The following is a 17628-nucleotide window of genomic DNA, read 5'->3' as shown; positions in this document are numbered from 1 at the left end:
CATAGCAAAAGGGGTAAATATATGTACACATGCCAATTTTTAGCTATTTGATAACATAAATGTATGCATATTATTTTCTCACTTCACTTCACCAACTTAGACTTTTTAGTGCTGATGCATCACACACAAATTAGATTACAAAAATATTTAAACACAGATTGTAAGGAAACAAGATTGGTAAAAAGCCAAGGGGGATGAGTACTTTCACAAGCTACTGTAGATATAGTATAGGAAGCTGAGTCAAGTTTTAGAATCTGATGCAGATTGAAAAGGTGTCAGTTTTTCTTTTTAAGCCACAGCCAAGAGTTTTGTGTTCGGTATAGCCTAGATATAGTAAATGCATTGAAAATGGAAAAAAATGTATTGGCAATTCCATCAGGTGTTGAGATATGAAATAGTGCAGCAGATGCAAATATTATTCATATTCCTATGCAGGTTGATTTAGAGTTTGAGAAGAAAGTATTCACTGAAATTTAGTAAACTAAATGCACTGCAATTCATGATTTGTCTGCACCAAAAATATTAGGTACTCTCCACATTTATTATGTGACATAGACACTTTTATGAACTCAACTTTTTGAACCAGTGGGTATGGCGTAGCTGAAAAGTATGCATTGTCTGTGTGAAATAAGGGTCTGGCCTGAAATGCAGCAAAGGGTAAAAAATAAATTCCTGGCAGAAAATATGTGAATATTAGATGGTGTAAAGATACACCAAATTAATGAAACAGGAGATATCATAAATTTTTAACAATTTAAGACTGTGTAGTCTACGTTTACGCTGTCTGAAAATGATACACATTAAGGACATCTGTAGTTGGAAGTTGTGGAAGGGATTAAGATTGGAAATAAATAAGGATATGTTTCCACGTGGCATATTACATCAGGATTTGCTGTGGATTGGACATTGCGTACAGCCACAGCATCCAATCCGCAGCGTCCAGATGTTATAGCATAGTAAAGGGGATTTTATGAATTCCCGTTTCCACTATGTGCACACAGCCGCATCCAGCAACCCTGCGTATCTGGACATGCGGAACGTCTTTCTAGACCGCAGCATGTCTATTTATCATGTGGAGATTCTCCGTTTCCGCAAGATAAATAACCCAGTCTATGGATAGGATGCAGTGATTCTGCATGTTTTCAATGCGTTCAAAGGGGGCGGCACTTTGGGCGGAGTGGGTTATCCGCTGCGTCCAAAGTGCAGCCATTATGCCCCATGGAAACATATCCTTATGGTCCTAATTCATCAAAGTGTTTTTATCAGAAATCTGACTTCAAATATTTTTGATAAGTGGCAAAATGTTTGTGCAGCACAAGGTTTCACCAGCATTTTGCAACTTCTAGTGTTTACATGTCAGTTTTCTACAGATACGCCAAAATGGTGAAAGCTGGGGCATGACAAGAGTGGAATGAGGGCTTATTCCAGATCATCTAATGTAAGATTTGTGAGACAGAAGAAAAATGTAAGACTAATGTAAAATTAGTGTAACATGTAATAAAAATGAGTGAATCAATTCTCCAAATGCATTGTATAGACCAGTGATTCAACAAATCAGTGAAACAGGCCAAATCCTGCCAGATTTCACCAGAAGGCTCTACTTTAACCCCTTAATGACCGCCAATACGTCTTTTAACTGACCTTAGATATAAGAGAATAGTATCCCCATACAGATGACAATCCATCATCTGTCGGCTGTACACTGTAGCTGACAACTTGCTGCACCAGCCACGATCAGTATTTGCGCCTTCTAAATCTGTTTAACCCCTTAGATGCTGCTGTCAATAGTGACTACATCATTATAAATGGTTAATATAGTGTGGGCGCCTCCTCTTTATCCCAATTGGTGCCCTCAGATCATGATTTTGTTGTCCTGATGTTTGCCATGGCAATTCATGACCAAATAGCGGCCTTAGAGTCTGTCGGCTGTAGTAATCTGTTCAGAAGTTAGAGGCATTTAGGTGGTAAAAATACACATTTTCATTTCTGTCATACCACTTTGCATTAATCCCTGTAAAGCACCTGAAGGGTTAATAAACTACCTGACAGCAGTTTTCAATATGTTTAGGGGGTGCTGTTTTTAAAATGGTATCACGTTTGGGGGTTTCCCAATATATGGGACCCCTAAAGTCACTTCAAACATGGATAAGTCCCTAAAAAAATAAATTTTGTAAATTTCTTTGAAAAAATGAAAAATTGCTGCTACATTTTTAAACCTCCTAAAATGCTAACAAAATAAAATAACATTTTACAAATGGTCCTGATGTAAAGCAGACATGTGGGAAATGTTATTTATTAATGGTTTGCTGTTGTATGACTATCTGGATTAAAGGGATAATCATTCAAATTTAGAAAATTGCTAATTTTTTAACATTTTTCGCAAATTTTTGATTTTTTTTATAAATAAACACAAAAAATGTTGAACTAAATTTACCATTATCATAAAGTAGAATGTGTCACGAAAAAACAATCTCAAAATCACTGGGATTTGTTGAAGCGTTGCAGAGTTATTACCACATAAAGTGACACTGGTCAGATTTCAAAAATTTGGCTCGGTCACTAAGGGGTTAAATTCAGATGATGTATGCAATCTGGTTATTTTCCCTCCTGCAGTTTATTCCTTACAGAGAAAAGAATTTCACCAGATTTTGAGCTCACTCTGGTAAAGTAAAAGAACTCACCAAAAAAAATAATACCATTAAAAACTAGCTTTTATTAAACTTAGTTATAAATGACCAACAAACACATATGATGCCTAACCAGGCAACCAAGGGGTATCACATTGGGTGTATCTAATTCACCCTGTTGTCCCCTAGATAGACCCTACCTATCAGCGAAGGTTGGCACCTATCTTGAATGCAAATTGCACCTCCGCTTCATGGCGGCTCACCCTAAAAGACCCTAGGAATCCCTACTCACCTTGAGACAAAAATTGAAGACAATACATACCATATAAAGCAACCTAGTTCTTCAATAGAAGCCAATTAATTTGACTGTGTAAAATTCAAGGGAGCAGTCCAACAGTCCCTTACACCTTACACCTTTATGCAACACAAATATAATTACCTCAACAATAGTCAGCAAATTAAATTCTAGCAGCATAAATTCTGATTCTTTTCATCTGTTTTGACGTTAATGAAGCTGAATCACATCATAAGTCACAGCCCATAATCAAAAGTGATGACCTTTAAAAAAATGTAAATGAATAAATAAAATAATAAACAGTGCCTTTTATCTAAGCAACCCCTTTAATAGTATGCCAATAATATATGCTTGTTTATATTGAATGGAACAGTTCTAATAATCATCCCTGGTGGCCATATATCTTATGTGGTTACACAGCTTCAATAGCTATGGGCCAACAGCTTTTTCTCTGGAACCCACATAAAGACATGCACATATGGTATCTGGTGTGGCTTAACTTGCATACGTTCTCAAGGGGCAGAAGGAAGTCATTGCCTGACATTTGAGGAGATGGCTTATCTTCTGTGGGGAAATTAATCTCCTGTAGATGGAATGTTGGAACACACTCATATACATGTCAGTTGAGCCAACATTTACCTGATGTGTGTGGCAATGTCCACTTTTCCATTACCTATTAAATGTTGGGTTTAAAGTAACATACAGCTCATGCATTAATGTACAGATGCTAATCACATTAACACTCTAGAAATAGCAGTTTTTGTCTAACTTGCAAATGTATTAGATATACTGTTGATCATCTTTTTTCCAAGCAATGTAAAATGTTAACAAATAAAATGAAAAGTTGCATATCATACAAATTTATACCAACAGTAATAAAGTAAATAGGAGAGACATCCCCCATCACACACTATACAATATCACTTTGGAACACAACTGAATGAATTAACAGTGAAATCTGCCAGAGCTTAAATAAAAAATTCAGTTATACAGTCCTTATCTCTGCCTGCCTCAATGATCTTCTAAGCTGAATTTATGACCACATGGTGTTAGGACTGGCGGAACGCACCAAGAGAGATGATATAGATGCGTTCGCAGTCCGGGGTCCACCGTGCAGGTGAAACCTGCTGCTAGGAAATGACAGACAATATGGCGGTATTCAAAAGTATACACGCGTGGGTTAAACCTCACCCAGCATGAAGAAAGCGATCCTGTTGCGTCACAGGACCGCGGTACCGCACATAGAGCGCGAGCAAGTGGTCAGCGAACTAAACCCCAACAGGGATTGTAGACCGATTAGACCCTTGCTGGCACTACACCGCAACTGGGTGTGAAAGGAATTATATAATAAAGGCACCGAAGTGCGAACTGTGCCGTGCTGGCAGGCACCACTAAGCACCCAGACGTGGGTCAGGAAGCGCACACTGGCGCGTGGCACCGCACTGGCGGTCACAGCAGTAGACGCTGACACGTGTGTGACACGTTGAGTGATAAGCGCTAGATAGCAGCCATACTCCATACGCGAACAATCATACAATAGGGTAGGGGTATTTAAAGAACGACTTGCACTCACAACAAACACACGTATAAATTGTACACTAGCGCATGGCCATGCGGTCATGCGCAGTTTATATAGTTGCAGGACAGGAAGCGGCCACAGAAACTTTGCCCTTCCAAGACCTGCCAAGAGGACCAATAGAATGCGCTGCAGAGTCTGAGCACATGACCCTCGATCTCCAACAGGAGATCTTGCCCTGGGCATGCTCAGTGTGCGCAGACAAGGACTTAGTCCCAGAGAAGTCCACTCGCTGCTGACCAGTATAGGCTTTACAGGCAGAAGCTGGAGAAGCAGCAGTAACTCTTCTCACAGAGTCAGACTGAGCGAGACGCTGGGATCGACGTCCCTGCTGAGCAGGCTCCACTGCGGCTGGAGGAGAATGGGAGACCGCAGCGGAGACGGATCGAGATTCCCCCTGTGCAGCAGAGGAAACTCGACTCCTAACATTACCCTCCCTCCTAGGGCCCCCCCCTCCTTGGGCCTCGCTACGTTCGAAGGCAGCAATGAGCTGTGGGGCCCGAATGTTTTCAGCAGGCTCCCATGACCTGTTCTCTGGACCATAACCCTTCCAATCCACCAGATAGAACTTTTTGCCGCGTACCACCTTACACCCCAAAATAGCGTTCACCTCGTAATCGTCCGTAGACGAACCCGATGTCCCGGCAGATGACTCGGAAAACCGGGACATGTATACGGGTTTCAAGAGGGACACATGAAAGGTGTCGGTGATACCCAAGCGTGGAGGAAGAGCCAGGCGGTAGACCACAGGATTAACCTGTTCGAGAACCTTGAAGGGACCCAAGTAGCGAGGCGCAAACTTAGTGGACTCAACTCGCAGCCTGATGTTACGGGCGGAGAGCCACACCAAGTCGCCAGGAGCAAAGGTCGGAGCGGGGCGCCGATGAACATCGGCGGAGGACCTCATTCTCTCCTTGGAAGCCCGAATGGCATCCTGAGTGCGATCCCAAATGTCCCGTGCCTCCACAGCCCAGTCTGCCACCCTGGAATCGGCGGAAGACACGGGCATGGGCACAGGTACCCGCGGATGCTGACCATAGTTAAGGAGGAATGGGGTCTGTCCAGTGGAGTCAGCTACAGCATTGTTAAGAGCAAACTCCGCCCACGGTAGCAAAGATGCCCAGTCATCTTGTTTAGCAGAGACAAAATGTCGCAGATATGTGACCAAGGTCTGGTTGGCTCTCTCCACCAACCCATTCGTCTCGGGATGATATGCCGAAGAGAGATTCAACTCGATACTGAGAAGGCGACAAAGCTCTCTCCAGAACCGAGACGCAAACTGGGGACCTCGGTCACTGACAATTTTGTCTGGCATACCGTGAAGACGGAAGATGTGTTTAACAAACAATGCTGCCAAGGCCCGTGCAGAAGGTAGCCGGGGAAGCGGCACCAAATGCACCATTTTAGAAAAATGGTCGGTGATAACCCAAATGACAGTACAGCCACGTGACTTGGGCAAACCCACCACAAAGTCCATCCCGACCATCTCCCAGGGCCTGTCTGCCACCAGCAGAGGGTATAACAACCCAGCTGGCCGTTGACGGAGAGACTTATTTTTGGCACAAGAGACACATGCCCGAACGTAGTCTCCAACGTCACGAACCATATGTGGCCACCAATACATTCTCGCCAACAACTCAGATGTCCTCTTTGCCCCAAAGTGTCCACGCACTCTGGACGAATGAGCCCACGAGAGAACCTCCGGACGCAAATTGATGGGGACAAAAGTCTTGCCCGGAGGCACAGACTCAAGCGAAACCGGAGCTACGGTTCTCAGACTCTCTGAAGGGACAATGAGCCGAGGCTCGTCCTCCTCCTCCACAGTTGACACCAGGGAGCGAGAGAGAGCGTCAGCACGAATGTTCTTCTCCCCGGCGAGATAATGTAGAGTGAAGTGGAACCGGGAGAAAAACAAGGACCATCTGGCCTGACGAGAATTCAGCCGCTGGGCTGTCTGTAAATAGACCAAATTCTTGTGGTCCGTGTAGACTTGGAATGGGAACCGAGCACCCTCCAAGAGATGTCTCCATTCCAAAAAGGCCAACTTCATTGCCAGCAACTCCCTATCCCCGATGGAGTAATTTCTCTCCACTGGTGAGAAGGTTTTTGAGAAGAAGAAGCATGGATGCTTCCGACCTTGAGCATCCTTTTGATAGAGGACTGCTCCTGCACCAACGGAAGAGGCATCCACCTCCATTAGGAATGGCTTATCCACCTCGGGACGATGTAAGATGGGAGCGCTAGCAAAGTGGGACTTAATAGAAGTGAAGGCCTTGGAGACCTCTTCGGACCACGATTTAGGATTCGCTCCCTTCTTGGTGAGGGATACCAAGGGAGCTACCAGGGTTGAGAAGTGGGGGATGAACTGACGATAGTAATTTATGAACCCCATAAAGCGCTGCACCGCTTTCAGAGAATGGGGTTCCTGCCAGTCCATCACTGCCTGTAGTTTGGCAGGATCCATAGCCAATCCCTGGGCCGAGATGATGTAGCCCAGGAAAGGTAAAGACTCCTGCTCAAACATACACTTCTCCAATTTGGCATAGAGGGAGTTTGCCTGTAGGAGGTCGAAGACTTTGCAAACATCTCTCCGGTGGGAGTCAATATCTGGAGAGTAGATAAGAATATCATCCAGATAGACTACGACCGAGGTGGAAAGCATATCCCGGAAGATATCGTTCACAAAGTCTTGGAAAACGGCTGGGGCATTACAGAGCCCGAAGGGCATCACCAGATACTCATAGTGCCCATCCCTGGTGTTAAAGGCCGTCTTCCATTCGTTCCCCTCACGGATGCGAATCAGGTTGTAAGCACCCCGCAAATCTAATTTAGTAAATACCCTTGCTCCCCGAAGTCTATCGAATAACTCAGATATCAAGGGCAAAGGATACTTATTCTTAACGGTGATGGCGTTAAGACCCCTGTAGTCTATGCATGGGCGCAATTCCCCATTCTTCTTCTGCACGAAGAAGAACCCTGCCCCAGCAGGTGACACTGACTTCCTAATGAATCCTCTTGGCAGATTTTCCTGGATGTACTGTGACATTGCCTCCGTCTCCGGGAGAGATAGCGGATAAACTCGACCCCGGGGAGGCTCAGCACCAGGCAAGAGATCAATAGGACAGTCATAGGGGCGATGAGGCGGAAGGACCTCCGCCGCCTTTTTGGAGAACACGTCTGCATAAGACCAATACTGCTTGGGGAGAGAGGATAGATCTGCGGGTACCTCAGTAGTAGCAACCTGAACGCACTCCCTCTGACACCTACCCCCACAAGATTCACCCCAACCCAGAATTCTGCCTGAGGACCACTCGATATGAGGAGAGTGGTACCGTAGCCAAGGTATTCCCAACAGGACCTCATCAATTCCTTCCGGAATGACGAGCAGAGAAATTATCTCCTGATGAGATGGCGACATGGACAGAGTAAAAGGGATGGTCTGGTGTGTTATCTGTGAGGGCAATGTCGACCCATTCACCACTCGCACCGTTACTGGTTGAGCAAGCATAACCAGGGGTATTGCGTGACGTTGGGCAAAGGCAGAAGACATAAAATTGCCCTCCGCCCCAGAATCCACGCAGAGCTCTACCGAGTGGGAGAATGGGCCAATAGTAATTGTCCCCTTAAAGGACAACTTAGAGGCAAACGTCGCCGTGTCTAGTGTACCTCCACCTACTACCACTAGACGCTGATGTTTCCTCGACTGCTGAGGACATCTGGAGGCTAGATGTCCTGACTGCTGGCAAACATGACAGACCCTGAGTGCACAAGCGGTCCGGGACTTAGATCCTGCTTGTGACACTTCCCTGGCCTCATGTGACTCAGGAACCAGGACCGGAAATTCCAGAGGTTTGGCGAAAGTAGGAGCCAGCCGAAACCTCTGCCTACACTGGGCTCGCTCTAACCTCCGCTCGTTAAAACGGAGGTCAATTCGAGTGGAGACAGTTATTAACTCCTCCAGTGTGGCAGGAATCTCCCTAGTGGCCAGAGAGTCCTTTACGTGGTCAGCCAAGCCCCTCCAAAATATGTGGATAAGAGCTTTATCCGACCAATCCAGCTCAGATGCTAAGGTGCGGAATTGGACGGCAAAATGACTGACCAAGGACTCACCCTGAGTTAATGCCAGCAATTGGAGCGCAGTATCATGGGTGACTTGAGGTCCTAAAAAGACCTGTTTCAGAGTGCTCAGAAACAGCGGAGCACTCTGCACCACATGATCGCCATGCTCCCACAGCGGCGTAGCCCATTCCAACGTCCTGTCCGACAATAGAGACAGAATAAATCCCACCTTAGCCCGCTCTGTGGGAAAACGTGTAGCCAGGAGCTCGAGGTGAATAGAGCACTGACTCACAAATCCCCTACAAAACTTGCTATCACCAGAAAATTTTTCTGGCAGCGGGAGGCGAGATAATGTCGGAACAGGGGTGGCAATGGACATAGTAGCTGCAGCCACGCTGGCAGCCTGTACAGCTACTGCAGTAACATCCACAGCTGAGGTCGCGCTCTCGAGAGCCGCCAACCTACCCTCCAGCTGCTGGATATGCCGCAGAGATTGCTGTTTGTCTGTCATCACTAGCCAGACCCTGGCGCTAGTGTAATGTTAGGACTGGCGGAACGCACCAAGAGAGATGATATAGATGCGTTCGCAGTCCGGGGTCCACCGTGCAGGTGAAACCTGCTGCTAGGAAATGACAGACAATATGGCGGTATTCAAAAGTATACACGCGTGGGTTAAACCTCACCCAGCGTGAAGAAAGCGATCCTGTTGCGTCACAGGACCGCGGTACCGCACATAGAGCGCGAGCAAGTGGTCAGCGAACTAAACCCCAACAGGGATTGTAGACCGATTAGACCCTTGCTGGCACTACACCGCAACTGGGTGTGAAAGGAATTATATAATAAAGGCACCGAAGTGCGAACTGTGCCGTGCTGGCAGGCACCACTAAGCACCCAGACGTGGGTCAGGAAGCGCACACTGGCGCGTGGCACCGCACTGGCGGTCACAGCAGTAGACGCTGACACGTGTGTGACACGTTGAGTGATAAGTCGGGCGCTAGATAGCAGCCATACTCCATACGCGAACAATCATACAATAGGGTAGGGGTATTTAAAGAACGACTTGCACTCACAACAAACATTAAAGAACGACTTGCACTCACAACAAACACATGTATAAATTGTACACTAGCGCATGGCCGTGCGGTCATGCGCAGTTTATATAGTTGCAGGACAGGAAGCGGCCACAGAAACTTTGCCCTTCCAAGACCTGCCAAGAGGACCAATAGAATGCGCTGCAGAGTCTGAGCACATGACCCTCGATCTCCAACAGGAGATCTTGCCCTGGGCATGCTCAGTGTGCGCAGACAAGGACTTAGTCCCAGAGAAGTCCACTCGCTGCTGACCAGTATAGGCTTTACAGGCAGAAGCTGGAGAAGCAGCAGTAATTCTTCTCACAGAGTCAGACTGAGCGAGATGCTGGGGTCGACGTCCCTGCTGAGCAGGCTCCACTGCGGCTGGAGGAGAATGGGAGACCGCAGCGGAGACGGATCGAGATTCCCCCTGTGCAGCAGAGGAAACTCGACTCCTAACACATGGAAGCTTAACTTTTGTTAGTTTCATAGGTTTTAAGGTTGTAAGAAGACATAAGTCCATTGAGTTCATAAATCACCTTAGAAGATTGTTCAGAAGAAGAGAGATAAGGCTACAAACACTCTTAGTCAGAATGAGGCTCCTGACATTGTAACTGCAACATAACTGAATTATAGAGGCTACAAATTCATACAATTCATGATTTTTAATAGGACGCTACAGTAAAAATGCTTCCCAGTGAAATATGCATGGATTAAAGAGAAATAAAAGCCCTCAAATGTTTTCATATCCTTAAAGAAATGAATCATCACTTGGTAAAATAAAATTGACTTAAATAATTTGTAAAGATCCCCTGATTCTGTTGCCCTTTTTCATTTTGTTCTCCATTACAGAGATATTCACATTTGTTGCTTTTGGTAAGCACTGTTTGAAATTTTTACTTACAAAGCAACTGGGCGCTCTTTCAGAATATTCTTTGAAGAGCTGGGATTTTACTCTACCCCTTCCAGACATTGGTAATAACAGCTAAACAGTGTCTGAGACCACTAAACAAACTTTTAGCATCAAGGAGGCAGAGGAGGGAGGGACCCAATGCAAAAAGAAAAAGAGCGGCAGAATAAGTTGAGATCATGGATTTTTGCAAGGCATTCAACTCAACTTTTTTTGAGAAAATAACAGGTCCTCTTTAAGTGCCTTCATTCATCAATATCATCTCATTGCTGGCCATAAAAAGATGTTGTCCCAGAAAACTTCTTTAAAGGAATTCTAAACGATACATTACTTATCATTTTATTCCAATCTAATTTAGTATATTAGCCACAGAGAGTTCTTAACCACAGCAGACAGCTATTTTTGACATCTAGGGAAATTCTTTTGTGCTTTATCCATCAACGTTTTCTTAGAGAAGAACCTAATTATGTCTCAGTTGAAACTGAAACAAACTATATCTAGTAAAGACTATGTTCTGATACAGATCATAACACTTTAAATGATTTCATGCATCAATATCACCTTCATGATAATGGCACTTACATCACTTTCATGACCTTCTCGAAGGTTATATGTAAGATCTTGCTGTATGTCTTCTACAAATTTATGTGCATATTCAGGGTAAAAGTCCAATACTTCATAAAGGCCTTTGAGGATGATACACTGAAGATCGCAGTAGGTTAGTGCTTTGACATCTGCATTCGTTTTAATGACTTGATCTTTAATTGGTAGGTTTGCTCCAATTAAATCACCTTTACCTATGAAGAGCAAAGGCAATGTTAGATAATTTTCTCATCTGAATAGGTAATTTAGTCATTTGGATGTTTCTAAAGCTTCATTTCTACTACTTTAGATCACTTAGTAAGCATCATAAATGTGCTAGATATTATTTATTATTGTGTATTCAGAAATTATATTTACATTTTGTGTTTAATAACTTTAGTTTCTCTACTCTATACCCAAATTAATCCTCCAACTTCAAATGCCCAAAAAAGTACAATATAGGGAGAAGTTGTGAATCATTTTTATATCTTATCAAGTATATAGTTTTCTATGGATCTAAGGTACTTGTAAAAGCAGATAGTAATCTGTATTTAAGGGTCAGAAAAAGTATTTCTCCGTTTTATTAATCTTTTTATTAAGTGAGAGTCAAGTAGACTACTCAATAAGCTGACCTGTCCATGTCAGAACCATCAAAAGAGCTGTTTTATAGAAGTTACATGATGGCACACCACTACAATATGCCATCAATTTTCAATTCTATGGGTCTGAGTATATGATTCTAGAATGTAAATACAAGTCCTTTCTTACTTCATCACCTAGCATCATAGTTTAGAATTTATTTGGACTGTCATAACAGCTTTAATCATCACTGACTCTTTCTTCAACCCAACTCCCATGAAAAAGAAAAAGGTGACATCCTACTGATAAGTCACCCAAAGTCTCTCATTATACAATCCCTTTATATGAGATAGCTTAATAAAGCAATACACATACTGTATATTAGCAGATTATAAATATTATACATACAGTTGAAACTAGAAATTTGCATACAAGATATACAAAGACACATATGTATGTTCTTCTCAATATCTGAAATGAAATCAGAATAAAACTTTCCTGTTTTAGGCAATTATGATTACCATAATTATTATTATTTGCCAAATGCCAGAATAATGAGAGAGAATGCTTTAAGGCTTTCAAAAGTTTACATACACTAAGATGACTATGTCTTTAAACAATTCTGGACTGCCCATATGGTGATGTCATGTGTTTGGAAATTTCAGTTTTTTTGGCAACACTTGAGTTAATTAGAGACACACCTGTGGATGTATTTTAATGCACACCTGAAACACACTGCTTCTTTGTGTAGCAACATGGGAAAGTCTGAAGAAATCAATCAAGATAACTGGAAGAGAATTGTGGATTTGCACAAGTCTTGCTCATCCTGCACATCTCATATCTTCACTGCATAGACAATTGCCTTCAGATGACCCCATAGATAAAAGTCTATGAGGGTCAGATCGGGAGACCTTGAGGGCCAATTAAACGGGCCCACGATGACCAATCCACTTTCCAGGAAACTGTTCATGTAGGAATGCTCGGACCTGACACCCAAGATGGTGCACCACCACAATATGGGTGTCAGGTCCGAGCATTCCTACATGAACAGTGTCCTGGAAAGTGGATTGGTCATCGTGGGCCAGTTGAATGGCCACCAAGGTCTCCCGATCTGACCCCCTTAGACTTTTATTTTTGGGGCCATCTGAAGGCAATTGTCTATGCTGTGAAGATACAAGATGTGCAGCATCTGAAACAATGGATACTGGAAACCTATGCTAGCATTTCTTCTGCGGTGTTTCTATCAGTGTGTCAAGAGTTGGAGAAGAGGGTTGCATTGACATTCCAACACAATGGGCAGCACCAACCATTCCCATTTTATTTATGTGTATCCATATAAATGGCCCACCCTGTATATATACTAGCTATTGAACCCGTTCTACGCCCGGGTGGTGAGCATTTATATTGGTATATGGTCCCCATCCTGTCATGTGCTGCTCCCATCCTGTGCCCCTGTTTTAATCAGTGATGGCAACAGACACTGTGGCGGTATTGAGTCAAAAGTGGCTGCCTTGCTCCACAGACGTGTTATACATTCTTTAGAAAGTTACTTGGTAGCTTTGCTGACGTATTGTATAGTGTAGATATTCTTACACATGCTCCTGATATCTGTAATTAAATCATTGATGTGGCGGAAATGCCACAATATCATGAGAGGGCAGGATTGTGATGCAGTAATCGGCGCCTGCGCAGTCCGCGCTGCAGTGTCTCTTCAGATGTATGTAAGTAATGTCTTGAGGGTGGGATTGTGTCCACCGTGTCCCCACTGCCCCTGAATCCAGCCCATAAATGTCCCCCTGCTCCCTGAATCGGCGCCTGCGCAGTCCGCTCTTTCCGGTGCCATTTTCTTGAAGACACACTGCAGTATCCAAGAAAATAGTACCAGAAAGCGCAGACTGCGCAGACACCGATTCCGGGAGCAGGGGGACATTCATGCCTTGGAATCAGGGGGCCTAAGTAAGTAATTGCTGTGGCATCAACTGCCACAACGTCATGAGGGAGGGATCGTGTCCACCGTGTCCCCAAGCCCCCTGATTCCACTTCATAAATGTCCCCCTGCTCCCGGAATAGGCGCATGCGCAGTCCACGCTTTCCAGCGCCATTTTCTTGAAGACACACTGTAGTATGTATTCAACAAAATGGCGCTGGAAAGCGTGGACTGCGCAGGCGCTGATTCCGGGAGCCGGGGGACAATGTCATGAAGGCGGGATCGTGCCAACCATGTCCCCACGCCCCCTGATTCCGGGAGCAGGGGGATATTTATGGGCCAAAATCAGGAGGCATGGGGACACTGTGGGGGTGGAAACTAAAGGCCCCTTCACATTAAGCGACGCTGCAGCGATACCGACAACGATCCGGATCGCTGCAGCGTCGCTGTTTGGTCGCTGGAGAGCTGTCACACAGACCGCTCTCCAGCGACCAACGATGCCGGTAACCAGGGTAAACATCGGGTAACTAAGCGCAGGGCCGATCCAGCGATGTCTGCAGGGAGTCCAGCGACGAAACAAAGTTCTGGACTTTGTTCAGCGACCAACGATCTCCCAGCAGGGGCCTGATATTTGGTCGCTGTCACACATAACGATTTCATTAACGATATCGTTGCTACGTCACAAAATGCAACGATATCGTTAACAATATCGTTATGTGTGAAGGTACCTTTAGTGATATGGGCGGGATTGTGACACAAATTTTGACGCCAGCACAGTCTGTGCTTTTCGGCGCCATCTTTTCTTGAATATGGACATTGTGTCTATAATCTGACACTAGGAGTGTCGCGCTTGCGCAGTCTATAAAGGCTTCGGACAGTGTGACGCTCCTACCATTATATTAGAGATATGTATATATATATATACATATATATATATATATACAGTACAGACCAAAAGTTTGGACACACCTTCTCATTTAAAATTTTTCTGTATTTTCATGACTATGAAAATTGTACATTCACACTGAAGCCATCAAAACTATGAATTAACAACTGTGGAATTAAATACTTTACAAAAAAGTGTGAAACAACTGAAATTATGTCTTAAATTCTAGGTTCTTCAAAGTAGCCACCTTTTGCTTTGATGACTGCTTTGCACACTCTTGGTATTCTCTTGATGAGCTTCAAGAGGTAGTCACCGGGAATGGTCTTTTAACAATCTTAAAGGAGTTCCCAGAGATGCCTAGCACTTGTTGGCCCTTTTGCCTTCACTCTGCAGTCCAGCTCACCCCAAACCATCTCAATTGGGTTCAGGCTGGTGACTGTGGAGGCCAGGTCATCTGGCGTAGCACCCTATCACTCTCCTTCTTGGTAAAATGGCCCTTACACAGCCTGGAGGTGTGTTTGGGGTCATTGTCCTGTTGAAAAATAAATGATGGTCCAATTAAACGCAAACCGATGCCGCTGCAAGATGCTGTGGTAGCCATGCTGGTTCAGTATGCCTTCAATTTTGAATAAATCCCCAACAGTGTCACCAGCAAAGCACTCCCACACATCACACCTCCTCCTCCATGCTTCACAGTGGGAACCAGGCATGTAGAGTCCATCTGTTCACCTTTTCTAGGTTGCACAAAGAGACAGTGGTTGAAACCAAAGATCTCAAATTTGGACTCATCAGACCAAAGCACAGATTTTCACTGGTCTAATGTCCATTCCTTGTGTTCTTTAGCCCAAACAAGTCTCTTCTGCTTGTTGCCTGTCCTTAGCAGTGGTTTCATAGCAGCTATTTTACCATGAAGGCCTGCTGCACAGAGTCTCCTCTTAACAGTTGTTGTAGAGATGTGTCTGCTGCTAGAACTCTGTGTGGCATTGACCTGGTCTCTAATCTGAGCTGCTGGTAACCTGCGATTTCTGAGGCTGGTGACTCAGATAAATGTCCTCAGAAGCAGAGGTGACTCTTGGTCTTCCTTTCCTGGGGCGGTCCTCATGTGAGCCAGTTTCTTTGTAGTGCTTGATGGTTGTTAGGGCTAGCGGAACGCACCAAATAATAAGACTGATAGTGTACGGTGCGTTCGTAGCCCGGGGTCCACCGTGCAGAGATGGAACCTGCTGCTGAGTAATGACGGACTATATGGCGGTACTCATAAGTATACTCGCGTGGGTTAAACTTCACCCAACGTGAAGGAAGCGATCCTGTTGCGTCACAGGATCGCGGTACCGCACATAGAAGGCAAGCAAGCAGTCAGCGAACTTAACCCCAACTAGGATTGAAGTCCGATTAGACCACTTGCTGACACAACACCGCAACAAGGTGTGTTAGGCAACTCTTATAATTAGAGCACCGAAGTGCGAACTGTGCCGTGCTGGCAGGCACCACTAAGCACCCAGACGTGGGTCAGGAAGCGCACTACTGGCGCGTGGCGCCGCACTGGCGGTCACAGCAATAGACGCTGATACGTGTGTGACACGTTGAGTGATTTGTCGGGCGCTAGATAGCAGCCATACTCCATACGCGAACAGTCATACAATAGGGTAGGGGCATTTAATGAACGACTTGCACTCACAACAAACACACGTATTCAATTGTACACTAGCGCATGGCCGTGCGGTCATGCGCAGTTTATATAATTGCAGGACAGGAAGTGGCCACAGAAACTTTGCCCTTCCAAGACCTGCCAAGAGGACCAATGGAATGCGGTGCAGAGCCAGAGCACATGACCCTTGATCTCCAACGGGAGATCTTGCTCTGGGCATGCTCAGTGTGTGCAAACAAGGACTTAGTCCCAGGGAAGTCCGCTCACCGCTGACCAGCACTGACTTTAATGGCAGGAGCTGAAGAAGCAGCAGTAACTCTCTGTACAGAGTGAGAGCGAGCAAGACGCTGGGACCGACGTCCCTGCTGAGCAGACTCCACTGCGGCTGGAGGAGAATGGGAGACCGCAGCGGAGACGGATCGAGATTCCCCCTGTGCAGCAGAGGAAACTCGACTCCTAACAATGGTTTTTGCAACTGCACTTGGGGACGCTTTAAAAGTTTTCCCAATTTTTCAGACTGACTGACCTTTATTTCTTAAAGTAATAATGACTACTCGTTTTTCTTTACTTAGCTGCTTTTTTCTTGCCATAATACAAATTCTAACAGTCTATTCAGTAGGACTATCAGCTGTGTATCCACCAGACTTCTGCACAACACAACTGATGGTCCCAACCCCATATATAAGGCAAGATATCCCACTTATTAAACTTGACAGGGCACACTTGTGAAGTGAAAACCATTCCCGGTGACTACCTCTTGAAGCTCATCAAGAGAATGCCAAGAGTGTGCAAAGCAGTCATCAAAGCAAAAAGGTGGCTACTTTGTAGAACCTAGAATATAAGACATAATTTCAGTTGGTTCCCACTTTTTTGTTAAGTATATAATTCCACATGTGTTAATTCATAGTTTTGATGCCTTCAGTGTGATTGTACAATTTTCATAGTCATGAAAATACAAAAAAAATCTTTAAATGAGAAGGTGTGTCCAAACTTTTGGTCTGTTCTGTACATATGTGGATACATGATAGATAGTTGATAGATATCAAAAATAGAAAAATGGAACAGCACATGATATAACAATTGCTAGATGGGTGGAAACACCCACCAAGCAAAATATCCAAAGCTTGTGATTTATAAACCTTGAGATAGGCACATTTCAAATGCCACCATGCCACATGGGCAAGTCCTTTTTGTTTGGTAACTATTGAAGTGCTGCCTACCTTTTTTGACATATACAGCAAAGGCAAAAATTAATATACCACCACATCAAAACCCTGTCATGGCCAGCCCAATCTCCAGACCTGAACCCCATTGGAAACCTCTGGAATGTAAACAAGAGGATGATGGATAGTTACAAGCGATCAAAAAAATAAGAACTGCTTCAATTTTTGCGCCACAAGCAGTGTGAAAGACTTGTGGAAAGCATGCCAAGACGCATGAAAGCTGTGATTAACAATCATGGTTATTCC

General features: G+C 44.6%; 1 protein-coding gene across 1 annotated transcript in view; it reads right to left on the bottom strand.

Annotated features, from left to right (window-relative positions):
* Window positions 1-17628, bottom strand: part of KCNH8 (potassium voltage-gated channel subfamily H member 8) — a 666710-nt gene that overhangs the window by 189960 nt on the left and 459122 nt on the right. The window contains exon 11 of the mRNA XM_069729971.1: window positions 11120-11334. Coding sequence (XP_069586072.1) covers window positions 11120-11334 — 215 coding nt within the window. The remainder of the gene's footprint in view (window positions 1-11119; window positions 11335-17628) is intronic.

This window comes from Ranitomeya imitator, chromosome 6 (assembly GCF_032444005.1).
Source record: "Ranitomeya imitator isolate aRanImi1 chromosome 6, aRanImi1.pri, whole genome shotgun sequence".
Classification (NCBI taxonomy): Eukaryota; Metazoa; Chordata; class Amphibia; order Anura; family Dendrobatidae; genus Ranitomeya; species Ranitomeya imitator.
The sequence above is the reverse complement of the archived record's forward strand: the minus strand, read 5'-3'. Positions and strand labels throughout refer to the sequence as shown.